We start from the raw sequence: 21,643 nt of genomic DNA on the forward strand, positions 1-21,643 counted from the left end.
CTCCTTTTTCCCCTTCAGAAGATACTGTAAGAGATGAGATGGGCGATTGAGTATTGGCCATCATCATCCAAAAGAATATAAATAACAAATGTTGGCAAAGTATGTAGAGAAAAGGGTAGGTACACTGTTGGTGGGAATGTAGTAAATTGGTGCAGCCACTCCTGAGCATATAGTCAAAAAACCCACTATTAATAGCATTGTTATTGTGAAGATATATGGAAGCATTCTAAGTGCACAGCAACAGATGAATGAATAAAGATGATACCCATACTTACATACACAATGGGATATGACTCAACCATAAAAAAAGGTATTTTGCCATTTGCAGCCCCTTCACTTTTTTTTCACTTAAATTGCATCAAATACCTAGAAATAAACTTAACCAAGGAGGTTTTTATACTCAGAAAACTGAAGCTAATAATACCACGGATTGGAAGAATCAACATTAATCAAGATAGCCCTACCCAAAGCAAACTACGTGTCCAAAGAATACACTACTCTCAGAACTAGAGCAAACGGTTCCAACATTTATATGGAACTGTAGAATTTTGATTTCTCCATCAAATCTGAACAAGAGTAGTATTCTTTGCTGTAAGTCTCCCTTTCAACCCCTTTAACTTATATCATACACTCCACTTCCCTTCTGCCCTGCAGAATTTCTCGTGTTATCAGTTGATGAGTTCACTTCTATGTTTGTTGCTATTCTTGCTGATTTTAGTATTTCCCTCGTCTTAATCTTTGTCAGTTTGATTACTACGTGCCTTGGTGTGTTTCTTTCAGTTGATCTTGTGTGACGTTTTCAGTTATCTCTTCAAAAATTTTCTGAGTACCTTCCTCTGGGACCCCCATTCAAATGCAAAGTTGGCGAACTTCATCGTTTCCCTGAGTTCTTTATACTATTTTATTAATTTGTGCTTTGATCTTTATTACTTCCTGCCTTCTGCTAGCTGTAGGATGCTCTTTTTGGTACATTAAGGTTGAAGGCTAGCATAAGGTGGTTGGAGAAACTCCTTTATTAATGTAGGGATTTCAGCTAGAGATGTCTCAGTGTTGCTTCGCTGGGATGTTCTTTCATATGCAGCAGTATTGTAGTATTCAGAGTGATACACATCAGAGTGATACACATTTTGTGTCACTTGACGTTGAGGACTTTGCAGATGTTTAAGCCGCTGAAAAGTAAATGTAGTACACAAAAGTAGTCATTCAAGGATAGAATCTATCAGGATTTACAGCACTGTGTTCAGGTCTAGAGAGTGAAAAACCCTTCTCCTTTGAGCTGAACACTTTTTTTTTTTTTGCATTTTTAGTATTAAGGAAGCAATACTAAAATCCAAACATCTTACTGTAATTGCAATCATGAATTGTGAAAATTGAAGATGAAGTCTCCTCAGATAGCACTGCACAACTGTAAGCACCAACAAATTGTGAATTTTTATAAAACAATTATGCCCCTGAGAAGTATTTTAAAACTAACTTTTTGCAAGACGGAGGTGACTTTCAGGGCAAATTAAACTTCCTTACTGTATAATCTACATTATGGAAAACATTCTTTGGTATACATACGTCCACGTCCATTCTACTCTTACATTTTAAATACTTAAAACGTTTTCAAGAAAGTTCAAATGATTAATAAAAACTTCAACCTCACATCCCCAATTCAAAATCAGTTTAAATAAAGCTGTGAAATTGAAATTATAATGAATGTGATGTGATTGGAAGTAAAGCTTGGGAAACTAGGAAGAGTTTCAACAAACACTTTTGGCAGGAAACACTATATTGATGACAAAGTTTAATCCATCTAGTGGATTGTCTTTGAATAGTACTTAAAGGAGGCGACTGAAAGTATAAGGGAAGAGAACACATTTTTTATGTTTATACGTTCGCTCTGAGACGTCCTGGAAATTTGGTAGCAAATTGATTAAAGCAGGCAGGCAGGGGAAAACACGGGAGCTTCATATGTCGGCGAGGAGTCATTAGAGGGTATACACTGAGGTGAGAGAAGTAATAACCCCATTAACCTGGCTGAACTAACTTCCTATCAGCCTTCAAAATTTGTTTCGTAGTACAAACTTGAAAGGAATTTTTAAAAAAAAGCATGAAACTCGCCGAAATGAAACATCAGTAGAGCACTATTTTTTGTTTTTGCTTTGAAACACACTTAAATCCCTGCTACTGCGTATGCCACACATTCTAAGTGTAAGATGCATGAGAAAACTAAAACTGGGAAAACGGCTTATGAAAGTTACTAGGGCGAAGGTTTCTAAGGGAGAGAAAAATGGCATAGGTAACAAGTAGCGCAGAAGCAGGACAGGTAGTGTGGTGGTGGATTCGGTTGGGCTGCAAACTATGTAAACAAAAGCCTCATCAGTAGCATAAGGGCACGTGACTTGGGGCGGAGGAAACATCGTTACGCCCAGAATATACTTCCATGTGTACATATATATACATATTTTCACTTCTGAGAAAAATGCCAAGTTCCGCGTTATCACTGGTACCACCGATAGGACGCTAGTCCACTGCACGAATTCAGAGTTTAAACACGAGACTTGACACTTTTACCCAGGGTCATGGTGACTGAATACTTCCTGTCAAGGGAAGCTCATAACAGGGAGGCCCCGGCCCGGAATCATCACTGAGTCGCAGGTGGGGCTCATGGCTGCTCCGGGGGCTGTTAACAAGCACGGACGCCGATGATGCCCTGTAACGGCGCCCCCTGCCAGGAACCTGTGGAGAGGGTCCCCGACAGTCGTCGCCCTCGGAAGACCCCGTATCCACAAGTGAGTTCAAAGCTTGGATAACCATTAAGTCCCTCAACTCACGAGAATTCTGTTCACTGTCTTCACCAAAGCACCGCTGAGAGTCGGACGAATTTTAAGGGCAGGAGAGCCCCACCAGCACGTCCGCGGAGAATTCATACCTACAGACAGGGAGACCAAACTTAGAAAAGATCTCAGCCAAGGTGCCCAGTATCCTTTTAGGAGCGAGCCCTCCATCCCACCCCACACCCTGGGAGTCTCACCTTCCCATCGGCGCCGAGAGCACGAGGCCCAACCACCGCCAGGTAGCCCCCTCCACTCCTTCCGTTGGGACCATGGCGCGATGTCCTGGCCTGGGGGTCCGGACTCGCCACTGAGCCAGGCCGGTTCTCACCTCCAGAGAACGGGCCTTTGGACGCGGACACCCTCTCCTCTCCCCGCGGAGGCCGAGCCGAGGTCGTTCTCGCGGAGGCCAGAGTCCAGAACCCGGAGCCCATCGCCCATCGCTCCCCACTTACCTGTAGGTCCAATCTCCGCCGAGAGCACGATTTGCGCCCAACCCGCAAGACCAGGAAGATCCCGCCTGTGCCGCCGGCCTCCCGGAACTCTACCTCGCGTACCGCGGCCGAATCCCTTCCTTTGCAAAGCACTCCGAAGCTCCGGAGGGAAGGTGCTATAAAAGTGGCCGCCAGGCGGCGCCCGACGATCGGCGCGAACGTCTTCTGGACGGGTCCGGATCCTAGGAAAGCCACTTGGGCTACCCAGAGCCACGAGGGAGTTCCCGAGTTCCCAGGTGGGCTTATTTGCAGTCGCCACTGTAACACTGAAACCATAGAAGTACCCACAGAACAAGAGATGAGTGTTTTAATTCTATCATTTTGAGCAGAAGTCTTTCTCAAGCATAAAAACAAAGCCCCAAAGCCATAAAGGAAATAATTTATAAACTCAACCACATAAAAGTTTAAACAAAATCCATCTCTGCATAGAACACAACAAAATTCAAAGACAAAAAATGGATGTGGGGAACATTGGTGCCAATGCACGTTAAATGATAAGAATATTCATTTCAGCATCACTTACCCATAAAAAACTGGGGGTGATTAATAGCCATTCACTAAATAAACTTTCAGTACATCTAAAACGCAACAGTAAGAGAGAATGCATGCATAATTGTGCCTGAAATGAGGTAAATGTTGATGAAGTGTTCCATGAAAATTTTAAAAAGGTGCAAAACTCACTTTGATGTATATGTGTGTGTATATATATATATACATTTCTCCCCAAAAAATGTGGACAAGCAAAGGAACTAGAATTGCTACAATTTCAACAACTGAGAGAAAAGTTGTCCCTAATTTAATGCTCATTTATAGAGCTGATAGAGACTACATGTTAGCAGACACGTTGTTCAACGAAACACAACAGAGATTCAAACAAATTTGCCCAAGCCCAACTGATTTTTGGCAAAAGTGCAAAAGCAATTCACTAGAGGAAAGATGGTTTCTCTATTAAATGGGCGTAAGGCAATCAGATATCCATAGCAAAACACTAAAATAAGAAAGCAAACAAAAAATGTTTAACCTAAACACCTAAACCTCATACTTCATATAAACATGAATTTGAAATGGATCACATACTTCGATGTAAAATGTAACATCAGAACACATTCCGGGCCGGGGGTGGGGGGAGGATTCTTAGAGGAAGATTGGTGATCTAGGGTCAGGCAAAGAGATTTTAAAACTTAACACCAGAAGTGTGGTCCATAAAAAGAAATGCAGACACTGGGAATCATCAAAATAAAAAACCTAGGTTCCCTGAATGGCCATCCTTAAAGAGTCCACAAAAGATAAATGCTGGAGAGGGTGTGGAGAAAAGGGAACTCTCCTACACTCCAGGTGGTAATGTAGCTTGGTGCAGCCATTATGGAAAACAGTAAGGAGATTCCTTAAAAGACTAAAAATAGACTTAACATATGATCCAGCAATCCCACTCCTGGGCATATATCCAGAGAAAAACTCCAATTCAAAAAGATACATACACTCCATTGTTCACAACAGCACTATTTACAATAGCCAAGACATGGAAACAACATAAATGTCTACTGACAGATGACTGGATAAAGAAATTGTGGTATACACACACACATACACACACACACACACACACACAGTGGAATATTACTCAGTGATTAAAAAAGAATAAAATAATGCCATTTGCAGCAACATGGATGGACCTGGAGATCGTCATTCTAAGTGATGCAAGCCAGGAAGAGAAAGAAAAATACCGTATGAGTCCACTCATACATGGAATCTAAAAAGAAAAAAAACGAAAGAAAGAAAGGAAAAGTTAAAAAGAGGACACTGATGAACTCATGTACAAAACAGAAACAGACTTGCAGACATGGTTATGGTTATCAGGGAAAGGGTGGGAAGGGATAAATTTGGGTATTTGAGATTTGCAAATGTTAACCACTATATATAAAAAAAGATTAAAAAACAAATTTCTTATGTATAGTATAAGGAACTATATTCAATATCTTGTAATGAACTTTAATAAAAAGAATACGAAAAGAAATACATGTATGTATATGTATGCATGACTGGGACATTATGCTGTGCAACAGAAATGGACACATTGTAACTGACTATGTACTTCAATTAAAAAAACCTAGGTTCTGTGAAATACCCTCTGAAGAGGATGAAGGACTCGGGACAGAGGCTGGGAGAAAGTGTGTGCAAACCGCACAACAGATACGAATACGTAAAGAAGACCCAAACACGACAGTACGACCTCTATAAAGAACCCGAACGCGGCTCCGGGCTCTCCGGAGACCCAGGCGCGCGGGACGCCCGCCGCGGCGCAGGCTGCCGAGGCTGCAGCGGCGTCTGCGTCTTCCCCGCCCTCCTCCTCGGGGAGCGATGCGGCCCGGCTACCCCCTGAGCTGCCTGCTCTCCTGTCCTGGGTGGCCGGCAGGAAGGAGTAGGACGGGCGGGGTGGGGCAGGGTGGGCCGCAGCCCCGCCTTACAGTCTTTTTCTGTTTGTCACTTGATTTACTGACCTATCTCTTACAAATTCATACTTTTCAAACTAGAGTTCATGTACAACAGGGCATGTTACAGGGGTACAATAGAGTGACTCACAATGTTTAAAGGTGATATTCCTTTGATTGTTATTATCAACCACTGTATCTATTCCCCACGGTGTACAATACATTCTTGCAGCTGATTTTATACCCGATAGTTTGTCCCTCCTCATTCTCCACCAGGCCCCTCCTCCTTCCCTCTCCTCGCTGGTGACCGTTAGTTCCTTCTCTACATCTGTGAATCTGTTTCCTTTCTGGGATGCTCACTAGGTCATTGCATTTTTGCAGATCCCACATGGAAGTGAACTCTTAGAGCATTTGTCTTTGACTTCTCTCACCTATCATAATGCCCTCTAAGACCATGCATGCTGTACACTGGAAACTGACAGAACATTTTCAATCCAAGGGATAGAAAAATCTAAATGCAAAATAGACAAAACACGTAGAGCAGGCATTTCACCTGAGGAGGCGATATGACTGGATGGTAACTAAGCACCTGAAAAGATGTGAGGCATTTCCTGGGGATGCAAATGAAAATCATAGTGAGTTATCTGGACACATCCGTTAGAACACGTTAGACACAATGCAGAATGGTATTAAAAAGCTGATGAGGTCGTGGAGGAACCCAGCATTCCTGTATCATTGGTGGTGATGTGTGGAAAACACTGTAGTCATTTCCAAACACACAGATAAAAACAAACAAACAAAAGGTGCAAGTACCATATGATCCAGAAACTCAACCCCAGGCATCTATCCAGGCAGCCAAATAAAAGTGGATTGTGTTGTAAATGATTTGACTCAGGAGGTCTGGGGTGTTCAGGACCTGTACATTTCAAAGAAAGGCTGGGCCTTGCCTGGCTCCTGCGAAGCCCTGGGAATGCCTCATGAGTGTTCTTGTTTTGTTGGGGCTTTGATTAGTGGAAGCTAACAATGTGATTTATGGTGGGGCCTTGGGCCACGCAGTATAATTTGACCTCCAGAAAGTCAGTTTTATGGAGTCCTGTGAGTCCTTCTAACGAGTGAGGAATCAAATCTGAGGGTGGTTTGGTAGACCCCACCCACCTCCCGCCAGACAGCACTATGTTCACACAAAATCCTGGATTTGAATGTTCTTGGCAGCTCTGTTCATCACAGCCCCAAACTGGAAACAACACAGATTCTTTCAAGGAGTGAATAGTGAAAGAAATGTTTGGCAGGGGTGGGGTAGGAGTAACTGTGGAAATAGGTTTGGAGACACATAATGAAGGAAGAATGGACAGGACTGGACAATGGCTTGTCTGTGACGTGGGGAGAAACAGGATGAGGAAATGCTTCTGGAGCTTGGGAACGACTCACTAGGTGAACAGGGGTACAATCCATTCAGATGGGAAGTCTGGGGCATGGCCAAGGCAAGGAAGACGACGACCAAGATCTTAGGGTTGAACCACTTTTAATATGTCATTTGTATGAGGCACCCAAGTCAGAAAACCAGCTGGACTCACAGACATAGAAAACGAATTTGTGGTTACTAGGGGGAAGGGGTGGGGAGGGATAAATTGGAAGTTTGAGATTTGCAGATACTAACTACTATATATAAAATAGATAAACAAGTTTATACTGTATAGCACAGGGAACTATATTATTTTAGAGTAACTTATAATGGAAAAGAATATGAAAAGGAATATATGTATGTATATGTATGACTGAACTACTATGCTGTACACCAGACATAGACACAACATTGTAAACTGACTGTACCTCAATAAAAAAAAGAAAAAAGAAAGAAAACCAACTATATGGTTGTTTATCTAATTCTGGAAGGAGCTGAAATTTGAAGTTTATAAGCAGAGTTCATCATTCATAATGAATGCCTTAGAAATGGACTAGGTCATCCAGAGGGTTTTTTAAATTTAAATCATTAGGAAAAAATAAATCACCAGGAATAGACTCCATAGGGCCCAGAGTCAAGCAACAGGTGCACTTCAAATTTTAACAGCCATGCAGAGGAGCCTATGCTGGAGAAGTACCAAGAAAGGTAGTAATAAAAAGAAAACCCTCTGGTTGTCAGGAATGGGAGATGAGAGAGTCACGAGAAACCAAGATGAGAGGGCCACTTACTACTTTGAAAGGAACCAGGATATGTCACCCAAAATGTCACCCACTCTTTGGCACATTATTTCAAATTTCAGGCACTTAACATACAGCCAGTGCAAGAAAGATGCTCTGACCCTCCTTTTTCTTCCTGAGAGCAGGAGGTAAAACTCTATGTGAAAGGGTCCCTTCTGTACCAAGAGGAAGACAGTCATTCTTCTGAGAAGCAGAAGGTGGTGGGAGAGTTGGGGACTGAGCAATATGTACCAACAAACACTGTTCTATCTGTCCCTACCTCCCTAGTTACTCCTTCACTATGAACTACCCACAGCCCAAACCCCTTTGTGAATTCTTCACAAATGTATTAATTGTTGTCCAAAATGTATAAAAGCTTCCTGTTCTTGTCACATCTTCGGGTCTTCAGTCTCTTGTGAAGGCTCCCATGTACTTGTAAACATTTAATAAAATGTGTATGCTCATCTCCTGTTAATCTGTCCTGGGTCAGTTTCAACCTGAGGCCCAGCCAGAGACCCTAAAGAGGGCAGAGGAGAATTTTTTCCTTCCCTATAGCTGCTAGAATGTCCAGTAAGATGGTAAATGGGAAGTGAGCATTAGATGTTCACCACAGAGGCCATCCGTGTCCGTGGCAAGAGAGCAGTGATTGGCACGATCCAGTGGGAGATGCAAGAGTGTAGAGAAATAAAGCGCGAATGTTGGGTGAAGATACTGGAAGGATACATGTTGAAGAAATAAGTGTTCACAATTTGACTCTGTATTGGGTTTTTTAAGGGCAGTTTCGTGTTCTCAGCAAACCTGAGTGGAGATCACAGAGTTCCAGTATGTCCCTCCTCTGCCATTGCTGGTCCCCACTGCCAACCCCCACAAATGAGAGAAAGCCCTTCCCCACTGTCCTGTCAACCCTCCAAACCAGAGCAGTGTGCTGACTCCACATGCATTACGGTTCACTCTTGATGCTGCACATGTTAAGGGTGCTGACAGATGTATCTCACCACTACAGTGTTGTTCAGAATAGTCTCTGCCTTAAACGTCCTCTGTGCTCCCCTACCCACTCCCCGACCCTTACAGCCCCTGGCAACTCGCTGATCTTTTAACCCTCTCCATAGTTTTGCTTTTCTGGAATGTCACATGTTGTTAGAACCACAGGTGTGTAAGCTTTCAGACTGCCCTCTTCCGGAGAGTAATGTGCATTGAAGGTTCCCCTCCTGTCTTCTCCTGATTCTATAGCTCACTCATGTCTTATAAGCACCAAATAGCACTCCATTGCATGAATGTTCCCCAATCTACGTGTCCATTCACCTCCTGAATGACACCTTGGTTGCCTCCAAGTTCTGGTAGTTATGAAAAAGCTGCTGTTAATGTCTGCGTGCATGTTTCTGCCTGGATGTAAATGTTTGACTCATTTGGGTCAATAAATACCAAGGAGCACGATTGCTGGATCATATGATGAGAGTATGTTCAGTTTTGAAAGATACCATGTGTCCATATTCCTAGGGTTTCTTAAGATAGTAGCTGAGAGCATGTCAGCACACTAAAGAATCAGGCCAATGAAGGAGGCAGAACGTGAAGATGCTGGAAAGGAAGATGTCACTGAGGCAAAACCTCACCTCCGCTGTCTTAGGGTTTACGGCTGGGCCTGAGAATTAAAATGAACACTACACAGACCACAAATTTATCTCCTATAAGTTTTACATGACATGGGAGCCATCCTGAGGAAATGAAGACCCAAAGAAATGGCAAAACCTAAACACTTTTATATTGGGTTGAACAGAGAGGTGATCTTGGAAAAGTAACTACACTATACGGGGAGACTGAAGGAGGATTAAGAATTCTTCTTTTTAATTGTACTGTAGTTGATTTATAACGTGTTAGTTTCAGGTGTACAGCAAAGTGATTCAGTTTTATATTTTTTCAGATTCTTTTCCATTACAGGTTATCACAAGATATTGAATATAGTTCCCTTTGCTATGCAGTAGGTCAAGAATTATTTTTACAAGGTCAGTTTGTACACAATTCTCGTTCTCAACTTCTCATCCTTGACTGTAAGAACGTCACACTCCTCCTGGGACAAGGAGGGCATCTTCCACTGGGGGGTGGGGGTGGGGGCGATATCTCCTGCGTCCGGGAGGAAAAGGGGAAGGGACAGGGTGCCTTTCTCACACCTGCTGTTTGGGGCGGGGGTCGTTATTGTTGTTTTTTAAAAGCATCTGTAGCTCAACACGAGATTCTGGTTTCCCTTACATCTTTTACCCTAAGTGTGGCTTTTGGCAGAAAGTTGGACACATTTTCCTGACACGACAGGGCAGGGGAGGCTGAAGGGTAAGACAGGAGCAGGTTGTGCGTATTCTTTTCTTGTGTGTTGGGAAGATGACTTGGCTCTTGCTGTTTGGGTTCTAATTCCTCCATGAATGATCAGGCAAGGTATCAGGCGAAAAGAGGGTGAGTGGAGCGAGAAGAGCTTGGAGAAGGTTAGTCATGGATGCCGGGGCCACCAGCACGTGAGCTCACTTTCGGGAGGCATATGGCTGACCCCGTGTGTGGGTCACTTTGAATTTACAGTGCTATCATCTGGCCAATTTTGGATGTCACACACTGCCTCCTCACTCCTAAAAAAGGAAGAAAGATGGACAAACATGACTGAACCTCACAAATGGAACCCTTGAGAAGAGGAGTGATTTCATTGGGCAAATTGTGAGTCAAAGTCCCACAGCTGTTTTAAAGATTGAACAGAGTTGGGGGACGGTGTTAGCTCAAGTGGTAAGCACATGCTTAACATGCATGAAGTCCTGGGTTCAATCCCCAGTAACTAAAAATAAATAAACCGTAAGATTGAACAGAGTTAACACAACAAAGAGGATGTGAATGCTACTTATAAACAGCAAGATGATCAATTTTATGTGATATATATTTTCAACCACAGTCAAAAACAAAACATCCTCTCCTTGATTTGGAATAAGGGAGTTCCTGGATCTGTTGGAGAGGGTCAACAGCAGTGTGGAAAACCAGGGGTCAGCAATTTGAAATATTTTATACCCTTGGAGTGGATAAAAATTGTAAATGATAGTAGATGTAGGTGCTGTAATTCAAAAGGAAGAGCAGGGAGAATTTTAGTGTTTATTTATTGTTTGTTTGTTTACACAGACATGCAGTGGGAGGATATAACTCAGTGGTAGAGTGCATGCTTAGCATGTGTGAGGTTTTGGGTTCATTCCCCTGTACCTCTGTTTTAAAAATTAAATTAAATTAAATTAAATTAAATTAAGTTAAATTAAATTAAATTAATAAAATAACAGACATGCAATGTAAAGTGAGATGGAAATTCTAAAATAGAAAAGAAATGCTGGAGACCAAAAATTCTGTAACAATAAGGAGGAATGCTTTCGATATACGTATTCATAGACTGGATACAGCTAACAAAAGAATCTGACTTGAGGATACCTCAATAGAAATGTCCAAAACTGGGGGAGGGGAGTTCAAAAACAAAATGGAATACTCAAGAACTGTGGGGCAACTACAAAAGCTATAAATGATGAATAACAGGAATAACAGAAAGAGAAAAAGCAACAGAAGAAATTGAATCAGTAATAAGCTTCCAAAACAGAACACACCATACTGACAATGGGTTCACTGGGGTATTCTAGTAAACATTTAAGGAAGAAATTATACCAGTTCTCTACAATCTCTTTTAGAGGAGAGAAGCAGATGGAGTAATTCCTAACTCATCTATCAAACTTCATCTAATTGTACATCTGAAATATGTGTAATTTACCATAATAAAGGTATTTTAAAAAAGATATTACAAGGAAATTTCAGATCAATCTCTGTCATGAACACGGATGCAAAAATCTTCAACAATGAGATACCACTACACATCTATTAGAATCCAAAATCTGGAACACTGAAACACCAAGTGCTGATGAAGATGTGAAATAACAGGATCTCTCATTCATCGCTGGGGAGAACAGTACACGCACCACGGAAGACACGCTGGCAGTTTCTCAGAAAACAAACAGACTCGTACCAGCAACCATGCTCCTTGGTATTTACACAAAGGAGTTGAAAACTTCTGTTCCTATGAAAACCAGAATAGAACTGTTCATAGTAGCTTTATTCATAATTGCCAGAACTTGGAAGCAAGCAAGATGGCTCCTTCAGTAGGTACATGAATAAACGGTGGTATATCCAGATAATGAAAATCATTCAGTTGTAAAAAGGAATGCAGTAGCAAGCCATGCGAAGACATGGAGGAATCTTAAGTGCATGTTACTAAGTGGAAGAGCCAACCTAAGGGAGGAGGGTGTAGCTCAAGTGGCAGAGCACACACTTAGCACGCACAAGGTCCTGGGTTCAATTCCCAGTACTGCCTCTAAAAATAAAGAAATAAATAGACCTAATTACCTCCCTGCCTCCAAAAAGCACTAAGTAACTCTTAAAATACACACACACGCCAAAAGGGCAAGGTGATACGCATAGTGTTGTGAAATTAGAAAAATTTTGTCTTTAAGTAAAAAAAATAAAAAATGTATATATGAAACAAAACGTTGGACCAAGGGGTTACTAAGCCTAGGTTTACTTCCAATCCTGCTACTAATTAGCTGTGCAAGTCACTCATTTCCCCTTCCTGGGTCCTAACTTACTTATCTATGAAAGAAGGAAAATGGGCCTCACGCCACACAAGGCTTTTTCCTGTTTCAACTTTCTGTGGTTAACATTGTTTCTTTCTACTTTAAAGCTACAAAGGACCCTTGAAACCTGTGTAGGATTTTATATATCAGATCAAATAAAATGGAATATGGCCACACACACACACAAAATAAGATCTATTGAAATGAAAATAAAAAAGATTAAGAAGTGACAAGTTTTGAATATTTGCTTTTTAAACAGTCTGGTTCAGGCATGATTGACTTAAACTGCTTGCATTTAAAATACACAGTTTGAAGTTTACACGCTTAGAGTATTAAAGCTCAAAGTTTCCTCCTGCCCTTTTAAATTTATCCTTCTCAACATACGAAACTACTCTAATGAAATAGCACATACCGTACCCTTTGTAATGGCTATTTTCAAATATATCCAGAAATTGAAAAGACTAGTAGGAAGTAATTGTTCTGTTATTATTTGTCATTTTTTGGTTGTTTTTATTTTATCTATTCCCATGCACGTAGTGGTTTATTTATAATTGCAGACATCATGTCATTTTACGCATAATCCCTTCAGGATGTGTTTCTAAAATGTAAAGGCCCTTATATAACTCCAATAACCCTACTGCATAAAATCAAAATATTTAAAATTATGGTAAACTGTTATAAGTGCTGAACTTTGTCAGCTGTATTCACGATTTAATGCAAACTGATTGCAATCTGGATGCAAATTTATCTTAGGTGATAATAAGGTGTGTCACACAAGTTTTTAGCCTCTCTGTACCACTTCCTATTTTTAAATTCATATTATTCACTTGATTAAGTTGCTAAGCCATTTGTCCATTAGAATTTGCCAAAATCTAGATTTGGCTTGCTGAGTCTTTCACACTCTTTAACATGCTCACCCTTCTTCCATATTCCCTGTACACCAGCTATGCTCCACATTATGAAACATCAGGGTAGGGTGGATGGTGTAGATCCAGTGGCAGAGCCCATGCTTAGCACGCACAAGGTCCTGGGTTCAGCCCCCAGTACCTCCTCTGAAACTGAAGAAATAAATAGACCTAATCACCCCCCTCCAACACAACAACAAAATCAGGGGAATGCAGTTAAAACCACAGCAACGTAATTCCACACACTTGCTGAAAGAGTCAAGGCTTTAAAAGCTGACCACATCCACTGTCAGCAACGATATGGGGCAACTGGAACTCTCACACACTACTGGTAGGAACAGAAAACGGAGCAACTGTTTTCCAATGGAAGCACTGGGGACTGAACCCAGGACCTCACGCATGCTAAGCACGGGCTCTGCGACTGAGCTACACCCTCCCCTTGGGAACAGTCATTTTAGATGACAATTTGGTGTTTCATAAAAAGTTGTATGTTCAACTACAGTCTGACTCAAGTACGGCATTTTGAGGTATTAACACAAGAAAGGAAACATGACAATATGAACAACTGTATCCAATTTCTGTGATGCTTTTATTTGCAATAGCAAAACTGGAAACATGTATGGGTATGGAAAATACCCATAAACAGATGAATAAATAAATAGTGGGATAGCAACATACTTCTCAATAATGAAATAATAAAAGGATGAATTACTCACTTAAGCACCACTGATGAATTTCAAAATAAGTATGTCACACAAGGACACCCAAGGGAAAAAAAGACTAAACACTTCATGATTTCAGTCATACAAAATTCTAGAAATTCAAACTAATCCACTGTAACGAGAAACAAATCAATGGTGGCCTGGAGAACAGGGAGATTATTAAAGGACACAGATAACTATGGAGGTGATGGAAATATTTACTATCATAATTGTTTGATGGTTTCATGGACTTGTATAAATGTCCAAAATTATCAAATTGCATAGTTTAAATATAGACAGTTTACTGCATGTAACTTATACCTTATTAAAACTTTACAAATATGGTTCAAATTCAGTTTAGGAAATCAGGTCTGGCAACCATACTGACTCAATGGGTAAGTTTGGCATTTGCCTCAGTGGCAACCAAAATACATGAGCAATTTGTGAAGTGGAAACAAAGTGGAAAACATTCACTCAACAGGAATGCCAGATGGGTCACAGAGACAACATCGCTGGACTAAGGAGCTCCGTTCTCTCTGTCCTTGTTTCCCTGTGTACACAGCAAAGGCCTTAGGGAAACAGCCCAGAGAAGCCACGGGAATCCACAAAACCTTCAGATTATCTTCTCTGACAAGACTCTCAGCTACACAAAATGCACAATCCTGGAAGTCCTGAGAATTTCTGTACCTGCTCATCCTTCACAGCCGCAGGGACTAACCACTGTGAACGACATTTCAAAAGAGGCACATTGTAACCAGAAAGTCGTATCCTCCACTCTCTATGAATCCAGTGTTTCTGTAACAGTTATTCCCCTGCCCCCTCAAATCTTAAAATCTGTGATGTTACCCTACAGAATTCAGGACATCTGGGCACATGGCTCCGCTGTAGGACCAGGGAACAGGCTTCCCTCATCAGTGCTGAGCACGATGCAGTATCGCCTGCAAACAAGAGAACAAGTTTGTGCTACTCTTAAAGGCACTGAAGGTTGTCAGAACAACCAACAACGGCCCCCTCCTCAGTGTGAACTCTGAACCTACAAGATGTCACAGCATCCAAGCTATAAATTAGGACCACAAAGCCTTGCAGTCTCTCCTGGAAGGCTTTGAGCAGCAATGTAACGTAGGCCAAAGCTGGAGAGGCATATTCTGCCATCATACTGTCCACTCTGAGGCACACAGGGTTTGGGATCCTGACCAGAGCTGTTCATCCCTTCATGTTAGCAAACTCTGTGAACCTCAAACCACCCCCTACAGTGAATAGAACCCCTAAGATTAATGGTAGCTTAAACAAGACCTTCATTACTATACAAACAGGAGCAATGGGTGGCAGACTGTTCCCCAGGCTGGTGACTTGGAGGCTGGAAAATCCCACAAGTCTCAGGAGACCAATAATATCCCTGAAAAATGTAGACCACCTTTTCAAATCACAAACAGACTCCTTCAGGCCAAAACTGGGGAAGGCCCATGCTTTAACTGGTGAAAGGGGGACAAAAGGGGGAAAGACTAAGTGCTCAATCTACTCATGAATCATCCTGCAAATGGGAGAGCACCAGGGTTTCCTTTCCTGAACACACTGGGATGGGTGGCTGTTACACACTATGGGCATCTGTCAGGTGGTTAGAGGGGAAATGACTTCTGCTGTAGAACTGTCAGTGACATGAATCTGGCAAGGGCCCTGGGTAGGTTAAAAAGTACAGTGCAGCTCCCACATACCTGGAATTCATGTGGATGTTTGGCTGAGGTTCAATACAGGCAAACAGCATCTTCATAAAGGATCTTCTCCATTGTTGTTACACTGAACAGAAGTCGTATGTACCTGCACACTGAAGTTAGTTCTCCCACTTGAAATTGGTGGTATCCAATGAGGTGTAAGACCTTCAGCTGAAGGCTTTCTTTCATTCACTGAACTCATAAGGCCTTTCTCCACTGTGAATTCTCTGGAGTATAACGAGGCAAGACTTTGGCTAAATGATTTTCCATATTTGCCATATTCATAAGGCCTTCATCCAATGTGATGTTATAGTGTTTTAGAAGCCTGGAGTTTTAGGTAAATAATTTCCCACATTCAAGTATTCATAAAGCCTTTCACCAGTGTGAACATTAAAACTGGACCTATGGGTAAACAATTTCCCAAATTCACTGTGCTCATAAGGCCTTTAACCAGTATGAACTCTTCGGTGTTTAATGAGGCTGGAGCTATGGCTAAAAGATTTTCCACATTCACTGCACTCATAAGGCCTTTCTCCCGTGTGAATTCTCCTGTGTTTAATGAGGCTGGAGTTCTGAGTAAAGGATTTCCCACATTCACTACACTCGTAAGGCCTTGATCCAGTGTGAACTCTCTGGTGTTTTAAGAGACTGGAGCTGTAAGTAAAGAATTTCCCACATTCACTGCACTCATACGGCCTTTCTCCGGTGTGAACTCTCCGATGTTGCAGAAGTGCAGAGCTCTGGCTAAAAGATTTCCCACATTCACTGCACTTATAAGGCCTTTCTCCACTATGAACTCTATGGTGTTCAATGAGGCTAGAGTTCTGAGTAAAGGATTTTCCACACTCACTGCACTCATAGGGCCTTGATCCAGAATGAACTCTCTGGTGTTTTATGAGACTCGAGTGGTATGTAAAGAATTTCCCACACTCACTGCACTCGTAAGGCCTTTCTCCGGTGTGAACACTCCGATGCTGAAGGAGGGCAGAGCTTTCACTAAAGGACTTCCCACATTCACTACACTCATAAGGCCTCTCTCCAGTATGAATTCTCCGATGTTTAATGAGGTTAGATTTGTTACTAAATAATTTTCCACATTCATCACACTCATGAGGCCTTACTCCAGTGTGAACTCTCCGGTGTTGAATGAGGCTAGAGCTCTGCCTAAAGGATTTCCCACATTCCCCACACTCATAGGGCTTTTCCCCAGTGTGAACTCTCCAGTGGTCATTGAGGCTATAGCTTTTGCTAAAAGATTTACCACATTCACTACATATGTAGCATTTTTCTCTAGTTACGACTCTTTCGTGCTGAACAAGTACGTGTTTGTAACCAAAGTCCTTTGTGCATTCTCCAGAGTTGTAATGAGTTTTTCCCCTGTGAAAGGCTGCCCCACATGCATTTCTCCTGTTTGACTTCTCCCTAGTGTGTGTGGCCTCACCACAGGGAAAAGACTTCCCCAACACAAAAAATCTGCAGTCTTTCCCAAAAGAGCTTCTGTCCATGTTGCTTCTGAAGCATTTCTCCCCAACGTGCTGCTTCTGATGCTGAAGTTCTGCACAGAAATACAGTTGTTTTCCCGATGGCTCAATATTGTACAATTTCTGCCCACAGTGTGTTCTCTGGTGCTCAGTCAAGTGCAAACTGTCTCTCAAGTCCAGGCCACATATCTCACAAGGATGGGCCTTCTGGGGGGACACAGCTGTATGGGGATCCTTGACCTGTGACATTCCTTGTATAGAAATGATCTGTTCAGAAGATGCCTCTTCATCCTCTGCTCCATGCCAACCTGAAAGCAAGTAATGCTGGTCAAGTGCACAGTGACTTTGGTAGGAGGGGAGCAGCTACTACACAAGTATATGTAGTAACTGAGGAACCTGTCCATGGGATTGTTTGTAGGACCAAGGAGTTGGTTGTGGTTGAGGATGGCGTGCTTAGCAATACTGGGTTATAAAGATCACAGACTGGAAGAGGCCTCATGAGGTGAAGGACACAACCATGTGGTGGCCACAAAGAGAAGAGATAGGGTCTGCAATTCATTCCTCTGTAAACAACTTTCAAGAGGAACTTGTCTGCTGGTGACACACGAATGCTGTATAGAAGGGTTGTGTCAAGATCCAAGAAAACACAACGATACCAGGGCAGCTGGTATTCAAGGACTGTTTAAGGATGTGTGCACACCTCATGATGCAACACACAGGGGCCAATGTGGACAGCACTGCAGATGGAGTGGTGAGAAGAACAGGTGAGAGAGGAATCCAGAAACATGAGTTTAACCCTAGGTTGTAAGTAAGAGTAGAAGTGACAACAGAGATGATGAATCAGTAAAGTATCAAAAAAGGGGAAGGAAAACAGAAATGAAGTATGGACACTGGCATCAAAATACCAGTCAAACATAACAGGTTCTCTAGCATGATGTGAACACAGCACTGTCATCAAGTCCTCCTCCGTGTGCTACTCTGCAGGGCCAGACTCCCTCTGAGGCATCTTGCTTGATTCATATACACACTGAGAGCCACCTCCTCAGTGATCAAATGCATGGCACCTTGGTGATACAATAACTAAGGGAATGACACACAGATGAGTAGATGAGTAGCCAGCACTGTCCCCACACAACTCAGCACATGACAGCCCACAGGACGGAAAACTAAATATTACACAGAGAACTTCACAAGGAGGTCTTGCGAGATCAGTCTGTGGTTCATTTAAGTATTAACTGTATCAGTGATAGCAACTCCCGGCACAGGCAGGTATGAGGGAACGTCAGCTGGAGGAAGGAAGCAGAACGTGGAGCACACAGGTGGCCCAAATCCAGAGGAAGGCACTCGGTCAGGGAGAAGGGAAGCAAAGGTGCTACACAGCAGGCTCACGCCAGACTCTTGCCCCTGGTTCCCTCCCTGCAAGTCCACAGGGAAGCCAGCAGTGGGCCTGCTGAAGGAAGGAGAGGGCAGTGCGCTAGTCTCAGCACCCAACCACAGTGCCTCCCCACAAAACCGGGGAGAAAGCAGTGCCTCCAGGCCTGATGTACAAGGGTACACTGCTCCTGAGGGGAAGGACAGCAGAGACTAGCTCAGGGCACAGGGGTGGGTCCGAGAGCCTTACCCAAGGAGGTTATAAGTGCCAGGTTCTCCAGCATCACGTTGTGGTACAGGCATCTCTGAGCCTCATCAAGGAGATCCCATTCCTCCCAGGAGAAATATACGGCCACATCCTCAAAGGTCACACTGCCCTGGCAAGACAGGGACAGATGAAACCATAAACAGCCCCTTCTCAAGGACAATAATCCAACCCCGACACATGCCCATCCTCCTCCCAAGCTCTCCAACTCAGAGGAGAAACAAGGCCCTGGCACCATAGGTGCCACTGTCTTCAAATGGCCCCACCGATCACTGGGGCCAACCATCAGCAGGAAAAGGCAGGTGGACAAGTAAACAGCTAAGTTGTGGACCTTGCACAGAGAGATCCACAGGCTCATGGCAGGCTATTTGGCTGGTGTGGCCAAGGTCACATAAGCCTCAGTACCAGGGCCCTGGGGTCATCAAGCATACGCCCTCTCCAAGGATGCATCATCCTTGAGGCTGGATCCCACAGCCACATGCCTATGGTCACCACCACCTCAGTGTCCCACACCCCAGGTTTCCAGACCTGTGTATTTTGCTGCTCACTTAATGTCTCCACTTAATGGTCTTGGAAACATCTCAGAAGCTCCTGATACTTCTGGGGAATATTACTGCTACTACCAACTTCCTCACCTCAGGTGACAGAGCTTCCATTCCCACAGCTGCTAAGAAAAAACATCTTAGGAACATCCCGAAATCCTATCTCACTCCCTCGTGGTCCACATTAGAAAACAGTTGTCACTTTTTAAAACATACATCCAGAATCCAATCACATCTCTGCAATCAAGACTCTGGCCCACTGACCCTCACCTGGATTACCACAGTAGCCTCCACCCTGGAGGCTCCTCTCCCTCAAACCCACAGTCTATACTTTATACAGTTATCAGATGGAGACAATTAAGATCTTGGTACTACAACCTCCCTCCTCTGACCCAAACCTCTCGTCACCACCGGAATAGACACGCAACTTGTCATTCCAATCCTGATTCCTGTTCCCTGATCTTTGTTCCCACCTGAAAGAAAAGAGAACTTGTCTTTTCCTGCAAACTCTCAGCTCAGTTTCACCTCAAGATGTGCACAGCCTGCTACCAGTTTCTGGGATAACCTTCCACAACCGTTTACACCGGTTGCCAGAAACAGAACACTTTCATGTAACTCTTGGCATGGACTCAGGACCCTGGGCTTGCGGTTTCTCCAGGGTTTCCGACCCCAAGCTGGGGGTACGGCACGTAAGAGCCACAAGAAACCACAGTTCAGGGAACATGTGGGCGGAGGTTAGGGGCAGTGCGGGAATGAGCCCATTCCCAACACGCCCCTGGCTGTGTTGGCTCCGTAAGCGCTTCTGCAGCCCTGAGAATGCGGGAAAGGGCATGTCTGAAAAGGCAGGCATCTATGGCGGGATTGGATGGCTCAGGCGACGCCGCCCGGGGACCTCAGCGCCGCGTCCTATACCCACGCCTGGCCCTGAAGACTGAGACTCGGGGTAGCTACTCAACTTCTGTGCTCAGTTCGCCCTTCAGCAGGCGTCCCCCCGCCTGGGGACCTCTCACCGGCCTGCACCCCGGGGCCCGGGCCGCAGGCACGCGAGCAGGCGCCCCGCACTCGCGGCTCTAGTGTCCGGCTGGAGAGGGCCGCGCGGGCCCCGAGGACGCGCGTTTACCTGAGGCGGATCCCTCAGCGCGGCCGCCGCCATCGGGGTCTGAGGGCGGGAGCGGCTTGAGAGGAGGGGGGCGCGGGGGTCCCCAAGCGGCGTCGCCAAACCTCGGACCGGCCTCTGTGCGGCGGGGACAGCGCCTCCTCTCTGACCTTCTCCGTTCGGTCACCTCAGAATGAACCACAACTCCCGAACCTCTCACACCGATTGAACAAAACCGGGAGCAGCTAACATGGCCACCGTGAGGAGGATGCCGGAAGTCCCGCCCTCAGCTTTTATGACTTCCTCGCGCTAAGCTCTCATTGGGTGGCGCTGCTGCCGCTCGTTCTGAGCATTCTGGATAATGTAGTCCCCGCAGTTCCGCAGACTCCGTGCGAACAGGTTTCTGGAGGAAGAGCAAGGCCGAGTTCCGCCGGTAGAAGTTGGGAAACGGCATACCCAGGTGAGCTTCGCCTGCTGTTTAAAGGAGTCTTCATCATATGCTGCCAAGTGCTCTCTGCAGCTGATTACCCAAGTGTTTGGAGACATACTATTTCAGACTCGGTGAAGTTCAGCATGTTCTCAGAGGCTAAAAATACTATTTCAGATGCCACCAAAGGCTACAAATCCAAATAAACATACCGTTTTTATACTCATTCAGACACAAGGTGTCCACTGTTAGCAGAAGCGAATAAACAGTATCTTATTTCAGTTCAAATGCATGCCCTCCAAAGCATAACGCCAGTTTGCCAGTCTATGTATATTTTTGGTCAGGGAGAAAAGAGAAAATACTCCAGATTGTGGGTTTTTTGTTTTTGTGTTTGTTTTTGTGCTTGAGGAGGGAAGTAATTCGGTTTATTGATTTCTTTGTTTGAGGTACTGGGGATTGAACCCAGGCCCTTGTGCATGCTCTACCTCTTGAGCTATATACCCTCGCCCCCTCTAGATGGTGTTTAGTCAAGGAAGATGGAGGAAGGATGTTGGGCCACCCTGAATCAGGAGTGTAAAGACAGATCTAACAGATCTGC

The 21,643-nt window shown here is 43.9% G+C and overlaps 2 protein-coding genes across 2 annotated transcripts in view; both read right to left on the reverse strand.

Annotated features, from left to right (window-relative positions):
* Positions 1-887: 887 nt before the first annotated feature.
* Positions 888-20,774, reverse strand: LOC102521564 (zinc finger protein 154-like). Its single transcript, XM_032487465.1, has 7 exons — positions 20,643-20,774; positions 18,966-19,092; positions 15,867-17,652; positions 15,001-15,092; positions 3,020-3,579; positions 2,820-2,917; positions 888-1,169 (listed from the first exon to the last, which is right to left on the reverse strand). The coding sequence occupies exons 1-3, from the start codon at positions 20,673-20,675 to the stop codon at positions 16,310-16,312; spliced, it is 1,503 nt and encodes a 500-aa protein (XP_032343356.1). The 5' UTR covers positions 20,676-20,774; the 3' UTR covers positions 888-1,169; positions 2,820-2,917; positions 3,020-3,579; positions 15,001-15,092; positions 15,867-16,309.
* Positions 888-21,643, reverse strand: part of LOC102523173 (zinc finger protein 211-like) — a 90,903-nt gene continuing 70,147 nt past the window's right edge. Inside the window, exons 7-11 of the mRNA XM_032487466.1 lie at positions 20,643-21,235; positions 18,966-19,087; positions 3,020-3,579; positions 2,820-2,917; positions 888-1,169 (exon numbers count right to left, since the gene is read on the reverse strand). The gene's annotated coding sequence lies outside the window, so the exon portion shown is untranslated. The remainder of the gene's footprint in view (positions 1,170-2,819; positions 2,918-3,019; positions 3,580-18,965; positions 19,088-20,642; positions 21,236-21,643) is intronic.

Source organism: Camelus ferus, chromosome 9, assembly GCF_009834535.1.
Source record: "Camelus ferus isolate YT-003-E chromosome 9, BCGSAC_Cfer_1.0, whole genome shotgun sequence".
Classification (NCBI taxonomy): Eukaryota; Metazoa; Chordata; class Mammalia; order Artiodactyla; family Camelidae; genus Camelus; species Camelus ferus.

Bases quoted from the DNA above. Each gene is read 5' to 3' on its own strand.
- LOC102521564 (XM_032487465.1), bottom strand. From the start codon at position 20,675: ATGGCGGCGGCCGCGCTGAGGGATCCGCCTCAG. The intron at 19,093-20,642 runs GTAAACGCGCGT...CTGTCTTGCCAG, and splicing joins CGCTGAGGGATCCGCCTCAG to GGCAGTGTGACCTTTGAGGA. The intron at 17,653-18,965 runs GTAAGGCTCTCG...ACTTGCTTTCAG, and splicing joins GGCACTTATAACCTCCTTGG to GTTGGCATGGAGCAGAGGAT.